This window comes from Protopterus annectens, chromosome 13.part0, assembly GCF_019279795.1.
Source record: "Protopterus annectens isolate FY-2018-M chromosome 13.part0, PAN1.0, whole genome shotgun sequence".
NCBI lineage: Eukaryota > Metazoa > Chordata > Ceratodontiformes > Protopteridae > Protopterus > Protopterus annectens.
The window spans coordinates 567,600,162-567,622,283 of record NC_056747.1 but is presented as its reverse complement, the minus strand read 5'-3'; the positions used below and the strand labels follow the sequence as shown (position 1 = coordinate 567,622,283).

The window sequence follows — 22,122 nt, the reverse complement described above, 5'->3', positions numbered from 1 at the left end:
CCTATGCGGTATCTGTTTCCCACAAGAAATACAATTATTCACTTTTTCTGACATCCGGTAAGTAACTGAGGCAAGAAAAAACAAAAATATTCCCCAACGGGGTACTTAGCCCAACTTGGTATCGGTCTGAAACTCCGAAAACGAAAAATTTCAGAACGCCGAACGGCACTTGCAACACTGCTTCTGCATCGGACCATGCGGCAAAAAAGACTGAGGATATGACGTCGGTCATGCGCCTTTATACCCTGACGCTCTGATGTCAGATCTAGGCGCCCATGACCGATGTCAGCCTAATACTTTGGTATTCGGGCCGACCGAGGACAGCGGACTACCCATAAGTAAGGACTGCAGCAATGTGAGATGAAGAACATCCTAGAGCTACAGTTAAGTATGACGTGTAGTATAGCAGTGTCAGCAGAAGAATGGGTGGCAATGAATGGAAGGCAGTATGCAAGCTGGGCTGTTGATAATCTTGCTTGAAACAGCTCCGACTTGAAGGGGTACTAGGTTCACAACAGAACGAAAAGTACAGCTGTGTACACTTACCATAAATGTAGATGTTCGAGTGTATTCACTGTTGCAGTCATCACATTTGGGTTATCCCTGCCAGGGTAGCCCTCAGCTGGCCCGAATACCAGAGGCTTAGTATTTCTGCGTCAGATGCCGTCGCTTCAGGACTGGCATCAGGTCGTCAAGTAGTATAAAGTAAGGCAGCCAACGCCATTACATCAGTTTTTCTTGCCCTAACCTGTCAGGAGCCCCAAGCATAAGCCAGGTACTGGTGGAAGAACCGCACCAGTAGAACGTAAATACCAGTATGTCCCTTGTAATGAAAGAGAAGAAAAAAGGGGGATGGAGGGAAGGAAACCAGGACTGCAACAGTGAATACACTCGAACATCTACATTTATGGTATGTGTACACAACTGTACTATGTTCTTAGTGTTTCACTGTTGCATGTCATCACATTTGGGTTGATTCCCAAAGCTGAGGAAATGGGTGGAGGCAGTCAAGGAAACTAGGGGTTGGCTAGGATGCCCTGCAAGACTGAGAGGCAAACCCTGCCCTGGATTTGGAGAACAGAGGCAGGTGGTAATGTTTGGTAAAAGTGTAAACAGATGTCCAGATGGCAGCCTTCAGGATGTCCCTGGTGGGGACTCCTCTGAGGAAAGCTGCAGAGGTGGAAGCTGCTCTGGTGGAGTGAGTCCTGACCCACTTGGGGGGAGGCTTTCTATGTTGTTTGTAGCAAAAATGGATGCAGTGTGCTATCCATTTGGAAATGGTTTGTTTGTAGATGGCTTTGCCTTCTGCTCTTGTAGCAACTCTAACCAGCAATTAATCAGACTTTCTGAAGGATTTGGTCCTGTCTACATATAATCTGAGTTGTCTGTGCACATCTAGAGAGTACAGGATCCTTTCCCCCTTGTTCTGGGGATTGGAACAAAAGGTGGGCAAATTAATGGATTGCTTGAGAGCCACACTGGACACCACCTTGGGCATGAAGGATGGGTTAGTCCTGAGGGATAATACCCTGTCAACATGAAAGATGATGAAGGGTTCCACTTTCCAAGTATGCAGTGATGCTCCCTGGTGCAGAATTTCCTGAGCTGATGGTTGGTGTGTGAAGGAAAGAAGTCAACCTTCGAGGTGCCGCATGTCTGAGTTATTAGGGTGAAGGTTCTTCTGTTGAGCTGCCACTCGTGTGGGTCCAGAAGATGTCTGCTTAATTGGTCTGCCAGAGAGGTGAGAGAACCTGGTAGGAATTGTGCTAACAGGTAGAGTTGCATGACAGAGGCTGTGTGCCAAAGGGTCATAGCCAGCCTGCATAGAAGGTAGGACCGAGTCCCTCCCTGCCTGTTGATATCCCACATCACAGTTCTGTTGTCTGTTTTGATCAGGAGAGCCCCTGGGGAGAGAAGGGGCATGAAAGCTATCAAGGCGTGCTGGACAGCCATCATCTCTTTTTGGTTGATGTGCAGAGGGATTTGCTGTGGGCTCCATTGGCCCTGTATGCATCTGCCGTCCAGGTGTGCACCTAGGTATAGTCTGATGAGTCTGTGGTGAGAAAGGTAGTCCCTTGTTGTGGGAGCACGCTGTTGCCCACAAAGAAAATCTTTTCTGAGGCAAGGAATTATAGGTGTAAGAGTCTCCAGGTAGAGTGTTGACACCAAAGGCTTTTTAGGTACCACTGAAGTTTCCTCATATGCAGTCTGGCATATGGAATGTGTAGTATGCAAGATGCCATGGACCCCAGAGTTTGCAGGATCTTCCTTGCAAATAGCTGGGGTCTAGTGGCTAGTTGACAGAAGTAGGCTGTCAAGAAACTTTGCTTTTCTGGTGTAAGGAATGCCATCTGGGGTGCTGTATCTAGGCTTGCTCCCAGGAATATAATCCTTTGGGTGGGCACTTGTTTGGATTTTTGGATTTCTTTTCATTGATTGTGTACCCTAGGGAGGTTAGTAGGGACTTTACAAAGCCCAGGTGATTGACCTGCTTTTCCTGGCTGTCTACCTGAATTAGGCAGTTGTCTGAGTATAGGTAAATCTGGAAATTCCTTTGTCTGTAAAAGACAATGGCTGGAGACAGACATTTTGTGAAAACTCTGGTAGCAGTAGATAAGTCAAAGGGAAGCGTGCAGAACTGAAAGTGCTGAGATCCTGCCCTGAAACGGAGATATTTCCTGCATGATTCCCCGATAGGAATGTGGAGGTAGGTCTCTTTTAGTTCTAGGGTGGCTAGCCAAGCATCCTTGGAGAGCATGGGTAGCAGCTGCTGGAGGGTGAGCATTTTGAATTTTGGGATCACCAGGAAGGTGCTTAGAATGGATAGATCGAGGATGGGGCACCAGGTTCCCTCTTTTCTGGGTACCAGAAAAAGTCTGGAGTAGAATCCGTGGCCTCTCTGTTCTGCAGGAACGTGCTCTACTGCCCTCATAGAGAGCAGGGAAAGGATTTGCTTTTGTGCATCTGCTCACTGGTTTGGAGGTAGATCTGGGAACCTTTTTGGGGCAGGAAGGGTGTGGAAAGAAAATTTGTATCCCTGGGACACTATGTTGAGAACCCAGCGGTCGTTGGTAATGGTGGCCCAGGTGCTTGCATGAAAACAGAGTTTTCCTCCTAGGGGTAAGTGAAGGTGGGCAAAGTGAGGGGTGGGGGTGGTGAGTCACTGTGAGTTCTTACTATAAGGGGCTTGCTTAGAACTCCCTGGTTTTGAAGTGGAGGTAGTCCACTGCTTAGATCTCTGCATTCCCTGCGACTGCTGTCTGGGGGATCTGGTTCCTCGGGGTCTGGGCTGGACTGGCTTAGTGGGAGCAGGAAAGGACCAGTGCTTGGTGGGACAATGCCTGCTGAACCTGGGTGGCTGGACCTGTAAGAAATCCTTAAGTGTCTGCATAGATTTTGCTTTTTCTTCCATCTTTTTTAAGACCTCTTCTGCCTTAGTGCCAAATAAGTTGTCTTTGTGCAAGGGGGCGTCCAACAATTTAGATTTGACATGGTCTGGCAAGGGCTGTTCCTTAAGCCATGCATGCCTTCTAATTACAGATCTGGTGACTGCTGCCCTGCAAGAAGCTTCTAGGGCATCAAAGCCACAGTGCAAGGTGTGTTTAGTTACTTGGCTTGCAGAATGTATTAACTCTTGTAACTCTTTAGATTCTGCACAAGCAGGAAAGGAAGACATTTTTTGTTCGAAGAGTTCCAGGGTATGCTGCTGAAATTTTAGCATATGGAACTGACAATTTAGTGCCCTGATAGCAAAAGTAGCTGAGGTGTATACTTTTTTACCACATCTGTCTAGTGCTTGGGAATCCCTATCTGAAGGGGTCGTATTCTTAGCAGAGGTTGCTTTAATCCCTTTAGGTCCTTGAGAAATTAGCTCAGGGTCAGCAGTAGGATTTTTAAAAAGTAATTTGTGTGAGTCAGGGACTCTATAGTACCGGTCTGGTTTTCTGGGTGCAGGAGGGAGGGTGTCAGGAGTCAAGCTGGATTCCAGGAAAACATCCTCCACAACATCCAGGACTGGGGGGATGGACAAGGCTCTGTGCTGTGGAAGATCTAAGAATTCCCGGAGTCTCTTTTTAGACTGAGGGTAGTCCCGACTCTCCCATTGAAAGGCTCCCTTAAAGTATGAATGGTTTCCCCAAAGGAAAAATCCTCTGGGGGAGAGGCAGAAGGGATGGAATCCTCTGCATCAGAATCCTCATAAGTAGAGAGGGGTTGCGCATCTTCATATTTAGATGCATCAGAGTCATCTAACTCTTGTTCAGACAAAACTACAGGGGACAGATCTATTTTCCTTTTGGAGGGGGTAGCTTGGCTTCTCCTAATCAGCATGATAAGGTCTTCCACCATTTTAAGCATTTGAGACTGAGATAAGGAAGCAGGTGCCTGAGATTAGGTCATTGGTTTCTTGGGTGTGGTTCGTATCATGGGCCTAAGAAACTCTGTCATTTTCTAAAGAACGGTAGTCGTGAAAGAAAACGTCAGTTTGTGTTGAGAATCGGTAGTGCAAAGAACTTCCTCGGAAACTGGTGCCTGCTCAGAGGCTCCGGACCCATCCAAGGTAGAGACAATGCAAGATCCTTAGTCGGAGAAGAGTTTTGCGGCATATCAGACTCCGAAAGAGTCTCAGTAGCACCCTGCGAATCCACAGAAGTGGGCATCAGGGGCTGGGAAAGCTCCTCACTGAGGACTGGAGAACTGATGACTAGCTTAACGGAAGCATTGTCGGTAGGTTTGGACCTGTGCGGTCTGTCTCTGTCTTTTATCTTTACGTTTTTTTGGAAGATCTGCTGTTGGATGGCTTACCGAAGCCATACTGGAGATCGAGGACTGTAAGTGAAAATATCTAGCTACAATAACGGCCCGACGATAGATAGTTCTGGTGTTGAACAAAGCACAGAAGCGACAGTGGGGGATGTCGTGGTCTGGGACTAAACAAGTGACGCAGTAATAATGAAAGTCTCGGTGTGGTATTTGCTTTCCACAGGCAAGACAACTTAACTTTTTCTGACATCAGTTAGTGCAAGAAAAAAGGATCCCCAATGGGGTACATAGCTTTAGAAGACTTGTGCTTCAAATCGGTAGATGAAACTCAGGTAGCAGCCGACCGGCACTCGTGCAAACTGCTTCTGCTTCAGGCTTCATGGCAAGAAAGACTGATGTAATGGCGTCGGCTGCCTTACTTTATACTACTGATGACGTGACATCAGTCCTGAAGCTACAGCAACCGACGCAGAAATACTAAGCCTCTGGTATTTGGGCTAGCCGAGGGCTACCTTGGCAGGGATAACCGTGATGACTGCAACAGTGAAACATGAAGAACTTCACAAGTTGTCTAGTGTCATTAGCTTAGACACAGCAGAGAAAGACAGTGTAATGTTAAGCAACACACCTACATTTCTGAAGGACAGACATTTGATTAAAGGCTGGGAATCACTGAGCTGGATTCTATAAGACCTGCTCTCAGTGTAAGTGGTTTACTCTGGTGTGTTACAGCAGGTCTTTTGGAATTTGGTCCTCAGTGAAAGCCTGTTTATAGACAAATCTTCCACCAAAGTCAGTCACGTACACCATGAGTAGGTCTTTCAGAATCAGGGCAGGCTTACACCAGAATAAGTTACTTACAATGACAACTCTTTTTAGAATCTGGCCCACTACATTAGATGTGCCACTTTCTAGGAAGGGTACAAAGTTTGGCACCAGTACCACAGACCATAAATGTGGTTTTAGTAAAATTAATGGTAAGAAGTTTATTAGACAGGCAAACATTAGCTGGGTACAGGTCCTGTGAAGAAAGGTACTGGAAGGCTGCAGACGTATCAAATTTGAACTGTAAAAGGTCATTTACATATAGAACAGCACCGAGTTGCAAACATTACTATGTGAACAAGGCATAATGCTGTCAAACAAACTAAGTCACATATGAGATAAAACTACAACTGCAGACTGAAGTGCCGAGTTTTGTTTTTTTAATCATCTTTCCCGAATTATCACTTATGACATCAGCAATCATACATTTTTATAAATGAAAACAAACCATATTGACATATTCTCAGTTACAAACATTATACATTATATCTAATCTTCTGTACAGCCATTGTCAATCTAGCATCACATAGCTCAAACAATTCCTGACTTCTCTTAAACCTCATTCCTCCTCCAAAACATTATTCTGTATGTATTGTTCTCACAATTCCCATTTTTCCTATTTAATTTGCCCCTATCCTTTTCTAAAGATCCCACTTCCAGTTCTTAAATCACTTGAGATTTTGAATTTACAAACAGAACTCAAGAGTTCTGGAGAAGCAAGCGTTGTCAGAACTGTCTTAGTCACTGACCAGCACTTGGGACACCATGGCAGACACAGAAACAACATCTTGGATTCTCAAAACATGACAGCAAGTATGTGTGATTCAGACAAGTCTCTATGCATCTATTTATTTTACTGTACAGTCCATTCAGTTTCAAATTAAACTCAACCTTACCCTGGCAAAGAACACAAAAGCAACAGCATACCAGCTCTCTCTCTATAGAAAGGTCACTGTTCTGCACATCTTGCCCAAAAATGACAGACTAAGTGAAAGAAAAGGTGACAAACAACTTTGGGCTACTATTCAGATTAGAGGTAACAAGCAGGTAAGAGAAAAATACAGTCTCTGTAAAAAATTTTAAAACCATAGCTTATGATAGCATCTTTTCATATTTCACACCATGACGAAGACTGTACCTAAAGCACATTTGACTCCCAAATAAATTACTTCAATAAAGACAAAAGAATGGTGGCCAGCTATCAATGACAGCATTATTAAGGTGAGGTTTTATAGTGCTGTCATGAGTAAAATATGCCAACCACTCCCTAGCTTAGAATGACGTCAAAAAGGAGTCATAAAAAATACAAAGCAACAAAAACAGAATTTAAAAACAACCTTATAATTAATCTGCTAATATAACGTATTTATGTATGTATGCAAGTATTTATTTCATTATTTTTAATTATTATTTTTTTGCAATTCCATAGTCCGATCATACTCACAAACTGCAAAAAGTGAGAAAGACAGAGACAGTGCCTAACAATCTTAAGTATCCACGGTCCAAAGGAGCTATAGTGAAAACACATTACTTAATATCGCAGTATTAAATAAATGAAGACTATTCCCTAAACACAGTGCTCTCTCTTCATTATAAGTAATAATTTTCATTGGTCCATAGCACACAGTCTTATTTGACTTTCTAGTACAAAAATCAAGAAAGAATTCACAAAGAACAGGCAAATGAAATAAGTGTTATTAACGGGGGAAACGGCAACAAACATCATAGGCCTAGAGGTTTTCATCAGCATCAAGCCATACTTATAAAACAAATAAAATGTTTCCCTAGTTTTGTTTTTCATCCCAAAGAGGTTATCCGCTGTCCTGTTAGTGCCAATTACAGCAAGAACTATGCCTATGTAACAAAAATCATAATTGCCATCATTAATCTCCCCCACGAATGCACTCATGAATCCATATATACACATACCAGATCCCACTCACAAAAAGTTGACTGAAGTGTAGCTGACTCATGGTTAATCTATCACAATTCTCAAACAGCTACTCAGTAAACCACATTAATGGTTTTTGAATGTGGGGCATGGGGAGGGGGCTAGTCCATGTCTCCTCACTCCTTGCAATTGCTGAACTGAGGTTAGATGGACTGTGATCAACACACTGTGATGCTACCACAATCCAGTCAATGAAAGAGATTGCACCGCCTACAAACACTTGATTTCTGAAACTTCTGTGGGAAAGTATGCATACTGACACTGATCATAAAAATACTATGCTGCTGATATTTGCAAAAGACCACTTCCAGCCACGATTTATCCAACTGATAACCCCCCTACCAGCCTACACATTCTAATCATCATACCCCCCTTTACTCTACAGTAATGCAAAAATCTAACTTCTTGCCAAGTCTATTCACTCTTCCTATTTAGCTGAATTACCGTGTTTATCTATCTGAAAACTGGAGTAGGCAAAAAAGTTGCCCATGAGGGCTAAATGATAATGAAAACACTGTCTGGTTTTCTTTTCTTTCCTTGTACACTCTTCTTTTGTCATGGAGAAACACCTGTGCTCTCCTGTGTCCACATGACATAATTACTCCTGTCTATCCAAAACAACACAAACTCATTGGGAAGCTTCAGATGAGATACACAACTTTTTTCTTCTAAGTTTGTCAATGATGCAGACTCTACATGCAATCTCAGACCATAAGCAAAGCAAGTCTTTTGAGTGTTACTTATAGAGATTTTAAAGATGGAACACTTTGTAGCATAAAACTCCAGTCACTCTTTACCTTCCAATCCTCCTCGTGCAGCAAATTCCCACTCCTCTTCTGTTGGCAGCCTTTTTCCCTTCCACATGCAGAACATCAGTGCATCATTCCAGCTGACTTGGACCACAGGATAATTCAATTTATCTTTAATGCCAGACCCCGGCCCTGCAGGCTGATGTAAACATTAATTAACTAGTGTCAGTTTCCTGTGTAACATGAATCCCCTGTATATATGTGATTACTACATAATGCTTAGTTGTGCTATCTTACTCCTGAAATTTCATGTCTCTATCTTCACCCTTACAGTCACATCCCAACCGCAACTGCAACACAAATAAATAAGCAATACCATTCTCAATGATTTATTCAAAGATGAAGCAGAACAGATAACCACAGTCACTAGAAAATCCTCACTCTCTGATGAATCCTGGGATGTCACAAAAGCCAGTCATAGACCCAAAGATGCATCTGCAAAACTTGCAGTTCTTTTCACTTACATGACAAATCAATGCTGGCAAGCTTCTCATCTGGAAAACTGGCATACCATACCATTTGTCTGCTTTTCAAAGAACAGGGAGATAAGGAACCCTGGATCAGTTTTACATTAAAATGCAACACACTGCATCAACGTTATGCCCACAAGAAAATGTGATTTATGAGTTCCAGCCTGATTATGGAGTCTGCTTGCTTCAAAAGGAATCATATAAAAGCAAGCAGAATGTCAACATGGGCCTGGAAACGGCACTGAAGAGTACAAGTCAGTCTTAAAATGGAAAGCTTTAAAATCTTGTAGCCACATAATCAGCTGTAACCTGACACACATCATGTACACTACTGCATACTGTGAATGTGCAAATAACATGGTGTGGTGCTAGCATGCAGAGCACACGGCTGTGCTAGACTACTTGGAGAAGTTATAGGAACAAACCACCAAAGTACAGTATACAATAACAGGCTCAAATGCACTGACATAAATAAAACCAGTACCACTGTATTTGAACAGAAGGAAGAAACAGCCAAGGTTTTTTTGGGATGACAACTTCTTTATCACATCCTTGTGCCTGCTAACAGTAGCGCACCGAATGAAAGCACACTCTTGTCAACTATGTATACTGGTCTAATATACATTTGCTGTGTGCGTGTGTGTGAAAAAGCATGGAGGTGTGCACGTAGCTGGAATTTGTACTATATAGTAACTGCTCTGTTCTTACATTGGACAGATTTGGAGTTTGTGTGCATTTAAGGTTGCTAATAAATGCAAGTGTATGTGTGTGTGTGGGGGGGGGGGTTAAGGGCAAGAGATGCAAGTTCTGGGAGTGTCTATACATCTATATATATATACATCTATATATATATATATACATCTATATATATATATACATCTATATATATATATATATATATATATATATATATATATATATATACACACACATCTACATATATATATATATATATATATATATATATATACACATCTACATATATATATATATATATATATATATATATATATATATATATATATATATATATATATATATATATATATATATATATATATATATATATATATATATATACACACATCTACATATATATATATATATATATATATATATATATATATACACACACACATACAAATACTGCTGCTATACTGATGACACAGCTTTAGCTATAATTCAGAAATAAAAGATGAAGGTGTATTCCCTTGTAGAGAACTTAAAGGTCATTCATCTTTGGCCATTTAATAACTGGCTGAAGCTTATCAAATCCAAGACTGAAGTCATTGCTATACATGCACTGACAAATTCATTAACTTTGCCACTTCTAGTGGAGTCTGCATGTCCTCCCTGTGGTTGGGTGGGCATTCGAAAGACATGTGTAAATGGGCGTACCTTCGTTGAAGGTTGAACGTCAAGCTGGCACCTCGGCGTTCGTCAAAATCTACAGCCAATCATTAGCGGACCGGAGTTCCGCTGTGGCGACCCCTAACCGGGAAAAGCCGAAAGACGACAACAACAACCTTGGTGACAATAAAGTTGAGTTTGTGCCAAAGGTATCATCCTGAATAACTGTCGGACATTTAGTGACTAGATGACAGCCATGTTAAACTCAACTTGTTTTAATCTTAAGAACATTTCTAAGATCCAGCATCTAATACTTTAACAGGAACGCTTTATTGTCAGCCATACTTTTGTCTGCTCTTGCTTGGAGTACTGTAATACCCTTTACTTTGGTTTTCAATACTGAGTTCACTATTCTATAGCTTCTGCAAAAGTCAGCAGCATGGTTACTTGTACACAACATTATGAACATACTACTGCTGTGCCACGGACACTGCAATGGCATCCTATTCAATTTTATGTAACCTTTGAAAGCTTGGTGCTGTTTTTTTTTTTTTTTTTTTGTCCCTATGAGATCCGAGTCTCTCTTACATGAAGAAGTGTATTATCCCATACTTTCTTTTTATTCAGTGGCCTGTTTGCTTCTGGTGCTGCACCTACGGGCTACAGGCAGTTCCTCAGAGACAGCTTAAAACATCCAGTACTCATTGTTTAATTTTTTTTTTAAGTACCACTGCTTTGGAATTTACTGAACTGTACCTTCCAGAATGTTCTACGCTGGTCTACTTTAACAGATTCCTAAAAACCTGTTTATTTGACTTGACTTTTAATGTACACTGTTTGGACCAATCATTGGTTTCACTATAATTACAGTTTAATGATTGTAATATCTTGCTCTTCTTGTTTGTTTTATTTGCATTTTACCACTGTTCAATTAATAAAGTGACTAATCACTGAAGGGTAACACTATGACACACACCACTTCTATTTTATCTACAGCAATGCATGTATACATTCTGTACTGCATTCTAATTTTGTATACTTCAGACACTAGTTTGTGTATTACGTTATTAACCAGTTTAATTGCTAAGCTGACTGGTCAACAGAGGCATTTTATGTTCAGAGATGCACTTTATGAGTGATCTGATGTACAGCACTGGTACAACAGCTTACTCACATCTGTATTACAGTAAAAATAATTCAAGATTCACAGGTAATGAAGACCAAGAAAGTATTTCCTAATTAATTATTATACCTGAAGTTAACAATCACAACTCATTGAAACAACAAGCTGTTACAAGTTGTTTCTCCCTTCTAAAAATAATTTTGCAGTGGGCACAGTGCATGGCTGCCCCCACCCCCGACTTACATAAACAAATTCTAGGTCATACAACCTAGGGGAAAGAGGCAAAAACAATTTTCACTGTTTCATTAAGTTGCACCTGGGATAAGCTATGATGTGATACAATATTAGGTCCCCCAAGAAAGCATCAGCTTTTATAGTCTATGGACTTTTGGGATTGTAAACAATGTTGCCTGCACTACTTCACCTCACATTTAGCTTTGGCTTACTGTTCTGTGAAATGAGGCAGCAAGGGCAAACCGTGATCACAAAATAAACATTCAGTTTAATAAAAAAAAAAATGATTTGCCATTAGAAATAAAGGGATAACAGTAAACTGCAGTTTAAGTGTTGTCCAGCCCAAATCTACCAAAGTCAGAAAAGCAGATGCCATACCTTTGTTTATAAGTTGCGCAACACAGAATGATTTCCTCACCACTGTAGACACATGATGGTCAAAGGCTAGATTACTATCTATGCCTGTCCCTAAATCCCTGACTACTAGGTCAACTCTAAGGGGTGTGTTGTCAATATGATGGTTACCAGGGATGCATATTTAAGTAACAGATAAAAAAATGATACCTACATTGCACAAGTCCTTCTAAGGTTATGGAATAAGCTTCTCCTTATCATTAAAAGTCAGTTATTAACATGACCTGTGGGTCATACGTTTAACACTCAAACCTGTGAAGCTGTGGAATACTACTTACAAAAGCTCAATAGAAACAGGTATCGTGTCAGATCGTTATTTGGACAAAGAAGACAGGAGCAGTTACACTTGCTAATATCTATGCCCCATTCGAACATTGTGTTATCCATGCCAAACAGGTGCATGTGGAGACAAAAGAGGAGGAAATATGTGCTAGACTGTGCGGGGGTTATTGAACTATTATCACTATTTTAATCCCCCATCCACATGTGTACTATGCAAAAAAAAAAAAAAAAAGAAAAAGTGAATGCAGATGCTGCACTCTGTTTTGTGCCTTTGCAAGTGATATTTAAAATTAGCTAGTTCAGCCCTGTGACAATCATCCAAGTCCATAAGTCCATGGACTACAAAAGCTTAATTTCACTGTTGTTGATGCTATTGAATTATCTGAGTTTGGCAAGTTCTACAAGAAAGTTAAATCTTTAATCACCAGCACAAAATTACTACCTGTAAATTCAGTACTCATAAGTAAATTAAATTACAAATCTAAAACCAAGCAACACTTCAAACGAAGCAAAAACCAAGAACATAAAATAAAAATCAAACTTATACGTGGAAACACCGGTTTAATAGGGCACAGCACAGAATCCCAACGACTAAGCGCTTTCACCATAATAATGGCTTCATCAGAGTACTGTTGGGTGGTACAAACAACATTTAAATAACATGAAATTCTATTACCCAGCCAATCAACATTCAATGACATCATCAAAGCACTTTTAAATTTAAACAAACAAGATGACAAACTATAGCACTAAATATTATCTACTCAAAATCTAAAATATGTAAAAAAATACTTTTTACCAAAAGATGTTAAAAAATTGAACCTGTACTTGAATTAAACTCAAACACAGATCTAAAAAATGTACAAGACCTTTTTATGTACAAAAAATGTGAAACACGTTTATATCCTAGTTGCTTTAGTCTTAAGCAGAGGGAGAATGGCAATACTGTCATTAAGTCCCAGTGGATGAGTGGCATTTAATCCAAGTTGCCACATAGTCTCCAAATTTTCCACCTTGAGCATTGCATTTCACCCTGTCTATAACAAAAAAAAATTTTTTGAAATTGCCACAACTTAAACTATGCCTATACAATGCATTGTGGGCATCTTTAATTCTAATGGCCCTGACATGTTCAGCTATTCTCTCCCTCAGTTTAAGTATAGTTTTATCAACGTAAAAATGTGTGCAACTGGTACAGGTTGCCATATACACCAACATATTAGTGTTGCAACACCACCTACCCGGGCAAGCTAATGTACAATTATAACCAGTGACAGACACATAAGGGCCATCATTGATGTACTTACATGCCCTGCATGCTCCACATTTGTACATTCTAGAAATTAAAAATTTTTTGAAGGATTTTCCATAATATCTTTTACATTCATCCCTCAACTATACACTATCCTTGGTTTGAGTCCTAAGATCTCCTTGCATGTGTCTGTGAGACCCAAATACCATGCATTGTTGAAAACCGAAACAATGTCCTGAGCAAGATGATTGTGCCCAAGAACCATTACAGAAGAAACATAGTACAGTTGTGTACACTTACCATAAATGTAGATGTTCAAGTGTATTCACTGTTGCAGTCATTACATTTGGGTAATCTGCTGGCAGGTTGCCCTCAGTCGGCCTGAATATCAAAGTCTTGGGTCCTGCGTCGGTTGCTATCTCCTCTTCCATGACGTCAGGTCATCAGGGGTATAAAACATGGAGCAGATGCCATTTTGTTCAGTTTTTCTTGCCCCAGATGTCAGGTGCCCCCCAAATGGGGAGCAAAAATATGTGAATATATAAATAAACAACAATATATATACATATATATATATATATATATATATATGTATATATATATATATATATATATATATATATATAAATGCACTTTTAGCAACATAAACTTTACCTTCATCTAAAAGCAAATACACCACAAAGGCTTTAAAATATAGTGAAGTAAAGAGAAGTTCTAGAAGAAAAAAGGGGGTTGGCGGGTGGGTAACCCGGACTGCAACAGTGAATACACTCGAACATCTACATTTATGGTAAGTGCACACAACTGTACTATGTTCTTCGTGCTTCACTGTTGCAGTCATTATATTTGGGTAGAAACCCAAAGCTATGGATGGGAGGATGGAACTAAATAGCATTAGGAGTGGCAATAAGGCCCTGCAGAACTGCAGTGGCAAAGCCTGCCCTGGACTTGAAGAGAAGCAAATGATAATGCTTTGTAAAAGTAGGAACAGAGCTCCAAGTAGCAGCTTCGAGAATGTCTTTGGTTAGAACTCCTCTGAGAAAGGCTGCTGAGGTAGAGGCAGCCCTAGTGGAATGTGACCTGATTCCCTTGGGCACTGGTTTAACATGATGCAAGTAGTAGAAACAAATGCAGTGGCTTATCCACTTAGAAAAAGTCTGCTTTGATATAGCTTTCCCCTCTGATCCTGCAGCAAACGCCACCAATAGTTGCTCAGACTTTCTTGGATATCTGGTCCTGTTTAAGTAGAATCTTAGTTGTATGTGTACGTCCAATGAATGCAGAATCCTCTCCCCCTTGTTCTACGGATTTGGGTAAAATGTTGGCAGGTGAATAGTTTAGTTAAGAGCCACAATGGATACCACCTTAGGTATAAATGAAGGATTGGTCCTGAGGGACACCATGTCTGGGTAAAATGTAATAAAAGGCTCCACAGCCATGAAGGCCTGTAGTTCTGAAACCCTTCTTGCCAAAAGGAAAGCTGTTTTCCAAGATAAAAACTTTATATCCACAGTAGCTGCTGGTTCAAAAGGAGGCAGGGTGAGTTTTTCCAGCACAAAATTGAGGTCCCATGCAGGAGTTGGTGATCTTCTGGGAGGCCTTACATTTTTGGCCCCTCTAACATACTGTTTTAGCAGAGGATGAGAAAAGATGGGAGACTCCGTGTTGTAATGAGCCGAGATGGCAGAGGCATGGATTTTTATTGAAAGTAATGCCCTTGTCAAGCATCTCAGTCAAGTATTGTAAAATCTGAGGAATATTTGGTTTTGCTATGTCCATTCCTTGTGATTGGTTCCAAGCACAGAATCTCTTCCATTTATCAGCATAAGATTTTCTAGTACTAGGTCTTCTGGCTTCCAAAATGACATCATCCCAGATTTACTGAGAGGTGTTGTTTGAATAATTACATGATCAGTCATGCTGCCAGGTTCAAAGTTTGGAGCTGAGTGTGCAAAATTTGTTTGCTCTGCTGAGACAGTAGATGAGGTAACTGAGGCAAGTACCAAGGAGGGAGTTGAGACATATTCCTTAGAATTGGGTACCAGTGCTGACGAGGCCAGTATGGGGCAATTAGGATCATTTTTGTTTTTTCCTGTCTGACCTTTAGCAAGACCTTGGGTAGAAGAGGCAGAGAAGGAAAGGGGTAGACTGGTAGGTTTTTCCAACTGAAGGATAGGGCATCCACTTTCCATGCTTGTCTGTGATAAGTCCTTGTGATAAGTCCTTGTGCAGAATTTGTCCAGTTGATAATTTTGGGGAGAGGCAAATAGATCTATGCCTGGGCTCCCCCCATTTCTGTGTTATCATGCTGAAGACTTGTGGATCCAGTTTCCACTCGTGAGGGTCCATAAGGTCATCTGCCAGAGTATTTTGTTTTCCTGGCAGGAATTGAGCTTGAAGATGTACTTGGTAAGTCAAGGCTGTGTCCCAAAATGCCATGGCTAGTCTGCAAAGGGGGTAGGAATGTGTACCCCCTGCTTGTTTATGTACCACATAACTGTGGTGTTGGCCGTCTTTATCAGTAGCTGTCCTGGATGAAGTAAGTCCTTGAAGGCTGTCAGGGCATTCTGAACAGCTAGCATCTCTTTTTGGTTGATATGCAGATGCATTTGTTTTGGGCTCCATATGCCCCGAATGCATCTCCCAGCCAGGTGGGCCCCCCAAGCATAGTCTGATGTGTCTGTAGTTAGGGTTTGGGTGGCAGGGGGTAGAGTGAATGACAGTCCCTTGTTTTGGTGACATGTTTCTGCCCACCAAAGAAACTCCTGTTGTAGGCGGGGAATGAGAGGAATCATTGTTTCCAGACTGTGACAATGTTGACTCCATAAACTTTTTAGGTACCATTAAAGTTTCCTCATATGCAGTCTTGCATATGGAATTAGTAGAATGCAGGATGCCATGAACCCCAAAGCCTGCAGAATTTGTCTTGCAGATAACTGGGTTTTTGTTGCCATCTGTTTGAAGTATATAGTCAGTTGCCTTTGTTTGTCTGGCGTAAGGTAAGCCATTTGGGCAGTTGTATTCAAGCTTGCACCCAGCAATGTAATTTTTTGAGAAGGTACCAGTTGTGATTTCTTTTGGTTTATTGTGTACCCTAGGCATGTTAGATGCCTTTTTACAAACACCAGATGTTGAAGAAGAATGTCCTTGTTTTCTGCTTGAATGAGACAGTCATCCAAGTAAGGATAGATTTATATGCTTCTTTGTCTGCAAAATGCAATTACTGGTGCCAGGCACTTTGTAAAGACCTTGGGCGCAGTAGATAAGCCAAAGGGCAGTGCAGAGAATTGGTAATGCATAAAACCTGCCTTGAAGCGAAGGTATCTTTTGCACGACTCCCTTATTGGGATATGCAGGTAAGCCTCTTTTAAGTCTAGAGTCACTAACCAAGCATTCTTGCCCAGCATGGGCACTAGCTGCTGTAAAGTCAGCATTTTGAATTTTGGGATGTCCAAGAATGTGTTCAAAATCGAAAAGTCCAGCATTGGACACCAGGCATCATCTTTTCTGGGTACCAGGAACAGTCTTGAGTAAAACTCTTGTCCTTTTTCCTGTTCTGGTACTGGTTGAATAGCCCCATATCCATGAGTGACGTCACTTGTTTCTGAGCCATTGATTTTGTGGCAGATCTGGCCAACTGTTTGGAAGTGGCAAAGTATGGAAATGAAATCTGTACCCCTGGGATACGATGTTTAATACCCACTTGTCCTGGGTAATTAACTGCCAATTTTGAGCATGAAGTGCTAATTTTCCCCCCAACGAGGCTGCCAAAAGATAACTGCTTGGTGATGGTAGAGGGAAGTCATCGAGACTGCTTACTGCAGGGTTGTGCTTTGTTTCCTCCAGATTTGGAGGTAGAGGCACCCCATTGCTTTGACCTGTAAGAACCCTGTGATTGGTATCTAGAGCCTTTTGAGCGCCTGGATTTGCCTTGTGAGGGTCTGTTGGACACAGGAAAGGACCAATTTTTTGTAGGCCAGTGCCTACTGAATCTGGGTGGCTGCACTTGTAAGAAATCTTTTACAGTTTGCATAGATTTAGCTTTGTCTTCCATTTTTTTTAAAACCTCTTCTGCCTTATTACCAAACAAAGTATCATGCTGTAAAGGTGCATCCAACAATTTAGCTTTAACATGATCAGGCAGATTTTGCTCCTTGAGCCAGGTATGCCTTCTAATCACAGATCCAGTAACTGCGGCCCTGCAAGAGGCCTCCAAGGAATCAAAACCACATTGCAAAGTATGCTTTCCAACCTGTTCTGCTGCATGCAATAATTCCTATAATTCTTTAATTTCCGCACAATCAGAAATTAACATAATTTTCTGTTTCAATAAGCCCATAACATGCTGTTGATATTTAAGCATATGAAACTGGCAGTTTAAGGTCCTAATTGCCAAGGTTGCAGACGTATAAACCTTCTATCCCCATCTATCCAGCGCCCTGGAATCTCTATCAGAGAGGGTAGGATTTTTGGCTGTAGAGGCCTTTACACCTTTGGGACCCTGTGAGATAGTTTCAGGATCAGCAGCAGGATTTTTTAATAAAAATTTGTGGGACTCAGGGACCCTCTAATATCGGTCTGGCTTACTAGAAGCCAGAGGTAGGGAATCAGGAGCCATGCTTGATTCCGAAAACACATCCATCAACAATGTCTAATACAGGAGGTACAGCCAAAGGCCTATGCTGAGGAAGAAGAAGAAAAACCCTAAGCCTCTTTTTTGATTCAGAGAAATCCTGACTCTCCCAATAAAATGTTCCCTTAAAGTATGCAAGGTTTCTCCAAAAGAATAATCCTCAGGAGGAGATGCAGATGGAATGGATTCTTCTGCATCTGAATCCTCATAGGGTGGTATAGAAAATTCCTGATCAGAAGAGGAATCAGAAGAAATGATCTGAAGATTCATAATCAGTGCCTTGCCTAGGCCTCTTAGCAGGGGTGGGGGGGGTTGGGAACCCCTGATCAAGGTAATGGAAGTCCTCAGCCATTTTGATCATCTGTTATTTAGGCATAGGGGCCTGGGCACATGGCTCGTGCTTCAGTTTTTAGACTTAGAAGTTGTTTTTGAAGCTGGCCTCGGTTTCATATAGAAATGTTGAGGCCTGAAAACACCCTCAGAAGCCGGTGCCTGCTCAGCGGCTCCGGACCCATCCGAGGGAGAGACATCCGCGGGTACAATACTCTGAGAATCTCGTGGCATACCGGACTCCGCATGGGTCTTGGTAGAGGCCTGTGACTCAAAAGTAGCAGGTATCAGGGGCTGCGAATGTGCCTCACTGAGTACCGGTGAACTGGCGACTGGCTTAGGAGAAGCTTTGTTGTCAGTTTTGGACCTCGACGGTCTGTCTCTGTCTTTTTCTTTGCATTTTTTGTGAACTCCGGTAGTCGGATTGCTATCCGATGACATTTCAGGGTAATTAAATCTGGATCCAAAATATTTTGAAGCAAAAATATACCAACGCTTAATAGTGCGTTGGTTAAATCTAGCACAAAACTGACAGCAAGGTACTTTATGATCTGGGCCTAGGCAAGGAATACAGTACAAATGAAAATCCTTATGAGGTATTTGCTTCCCACAAGTAATGCAGTTATTAACTTTTACTGACATCGATAAGGAGCAAGAAAAAGTTTCCCCAACGGGGTACTTAGCTTTAATTGTAGACTTCGGTTCTGAAACTCGAATGCGAACATTTCAGGAGTCGGCCGACCGGCACTTGTGAACTGCTTCTGCTTCGAGCACCGTGCGGCAAGAAAGACTGAATAAAATGGCGTCGGCTGCATGTTTTATACCCCTGACGACCTGACGTCATGGAAGAGGAGACAGCAACTGATGCAAGACCCAAGACTTTGATATTCAGGCCGACTGAGGGCAACCTGCCAGCAGATTACCCAAATGTAATGACTGCAACAGTGAAACACGAAGAACATCAACTGAATCTTGAAGAGACTTCACAGGAAGGCCTGCACCAATAATAGGTTGGCAAAGGGTGTTCTTTTTCTTCAAAATTTCATGCTTAATCCTCAAAATTAGTTTTAAGGGGTAACCCCCATCTAGGAACATACCCGCAAATTGGAACAGCTCTTGTCTGAATATGTCAGGGTTACTCACCAACCTGGACAGCCTAACCATCTGCCCCTTGATGATACCCTTCTTCTCATGGTAAGGGTGACAGCTGCTATAATGGAGCATTGAATTGGAAAAGGTTTTCTTCCTGTGGATACTACTTTCCAAAACTGTACCATCAGATTTAAGATTAATGTCCAAGTAATTAATTTCAATTGGATGCCAGGAGTGAGTAAACCTGAAAAAAGTAGTGGTACTGTTGACAAACTCAAGGAACTCATTGGCTTCCTGTTCATTTCCCTTCCATAGAATGAGAATATCATCCAAAAATCTGTTATATAACATAATTTTGGACATAAACCTAGAGGTGAAGACAAAACTTTCTTCCCAAAACAGGAGTCTTAAATTGGCAAAAACTGGGGCACATTTTGTTCCCATAGCTACTCCTGCTGTTTATTGGTAAATTTCCCCTTCGAAGAGCAAGAAATTATTCCTTAGGACAATTTCCATTAAATCAACCAATAAATTGATTTTAGTCCTATTACAGGTTTTACTATTTAATAGACCTTCCCTAAAGAAGTCTAAACCCTCTTCATGGGGTATTGTAGTAAAAAGATTGATCCCATCAATAGTGAAGAAAGAAAACGACACTGATAAGTCCACACCCCTAAGTCTTTCTAAGCAATGCCAAGAGTCTCTTAAAATGTGCCCAAATTCACCCAACACTGTTTTAGTACATGAGTCAACAAAAGCTGCCAATGGTTCAGTTTTGGACCCTCTGGCTGCCACAATAGGCCTAAAGGGAGGGTTAGAAATAGACTTATGTGCTTTGGGTATACCGAAGATAACCGGTATAACTGGGTATGGAACAGATAGATACTTATATTCATCCTCGTCCAAGGTGCCCTGAAATAATGCATCTAACAAGAATAAATCTATCTTTGAATAAGCCCTATTAACCTCAATGATACTAATTCTAGTATAGGTTAGTTGATCATTTAATATTTCACACATCCTGAAGACATAGTCATACTGAGACATAATCACCATGCCACCACCTTTGTCTGGTTTCATCAACCGCAGTTCATGATTTTTAGCTAAACTCAAAAGTACCTTCCTCTCCTCAGTAGACAAATTGTCATGTACTTTTTTACTGTTGTCACTATTCAAAATTCTTCTTAATTCAACCTCACATAGCCTTTCAAACACTGACAAATCCACATTCTGAGGTGCAATGAACAAACTGCTTCTGTGCATCAAAACTTTTTCTTTAGTTAAAACATTCCCCTTAAAAAACAACTATTAAATTAAGGTGTCTAATGTATAATTTTAAATTAATCAACACATCAGCAATGTCCAAGGAAAATTCAGGCACAAAGGTAGTACTCCTGCTCAACAAACTGTGATGAAAATTAGTTAAAGCCAGTGAGGTGTCATAAATTTGTCCTTCATAAGTATATCACAAGGCAGAGCTTCATTCATTAAAGGATGCTCAACAAAATAATTACAGTCAACCTCCTCATCACCAGAATACTTGTTTACACTACCAAAAGATATACCTAATTCAGCCGTCGGCCTCTGTTGCTTTGGTAGTGGTATCCTTGGTTGTACTTGTTCCCACTGTTGAAGAATTTGTTGTAGTGTGGGCCCCCTTCCCCCTGTTCTTTAATTTCTGGGACTTTCTCGGCCAGTCGTTCTCCTCCAAAAAATGCTCATTATTAAAGTCAGAAACCTCAAAATTATTAAAGGTCTCTGTAGGTGTGGGTCCCCCAGTAACACCAAAACCATTTTTAGTACCCTTCACACCAATGGGATAAGCACAATCATTTTTATAGTCACTGAGGTCTCATGAGTTTTTTATGTTTAGTATTTATGTTGTTTGTCACAAAGTTTTCAACATCTTTTAATATTTGATTATACTTATTTGAATAATCATTAAATAACAAGTCATTGACAATGCTACAATGACTGGTGTTTAATTCATCTTTTAAAGCCGCCAACATGGCGGAATTATGTTTGATAATAATCTTAAGCATGTCAAGACCCGTGTTGTTAAATAATTCAATACGTTCATTGTAGGCAGGAAAACTAACCTTTATACCCATTGGTAGTTTCCAAATACGGAGACCCTTCGGAACCTGCTTCAAGGTCAGAGACTTGTTGAGAAAAGCATTATCCAACTGCAAACTTCTGAACTTTCTCACTGAATTTTCAAATATTTCCATCTGTTCGTTCAAAGAGGGCTGCTCATTTCTCTCCTTATTCAAGTTCGAGAAACTTGCTGCGGGCAAACGTAACCACTCTCCAAAATCCCACCCTTGACAATGTTGCTGCTGATTTGATTGGCTGGATGTCCTCCTTCCATCCAGTGGAGGCGTGTGCAGAGTGTACAGCTCAGCTTGTGTACTGGTAAGAGTAACATTGCTGGGGCTCACAAATGAAGCTGCTCCTCCCACTCCTCCTTTGGAAATAAGTGCTGTCAGCTTCTGCACCGAGGAAGTTAATTCAGCAATAATAGCTTCCAAAGTAAAAAAATATATATGTTCCAAAGTGAATAAAGCACTGAAAAGTGCTCTGTAAGTGTCTAATA

General features: G+C 41.0%; 1 protein-coding gene across 4 annotated transcripts in view; it reads right to left on the bottom strand.

Moving 5' to 3' along the window:
• SUMF2 (sulfatase modifying factor 2) overlaps positions 1-22,122 on the bottom strand; it is a 342,981-nt gene that overhangs the window by 217,098 nt on the left and 103,761 nt on the right. For 3 of the 4 annotated variants that reach the window (XM_044054215.1, XM_044054214.1, XM_044054213.1), the window contains exon 5: positions 8,335-8,485. The exons of the other annotated variant lie outside the window; for it this stretch is intronic. In XM_044054215.1, coding sequence (XP_043910150.1) covers positions 8,335-8,485 — 151 coding nt within the window. The remainder of the gene's footprint in view (positions 1-8,334; positions 8,486-22,122) is intronic. 4 annotated transcript variants of the gene reach the window in all.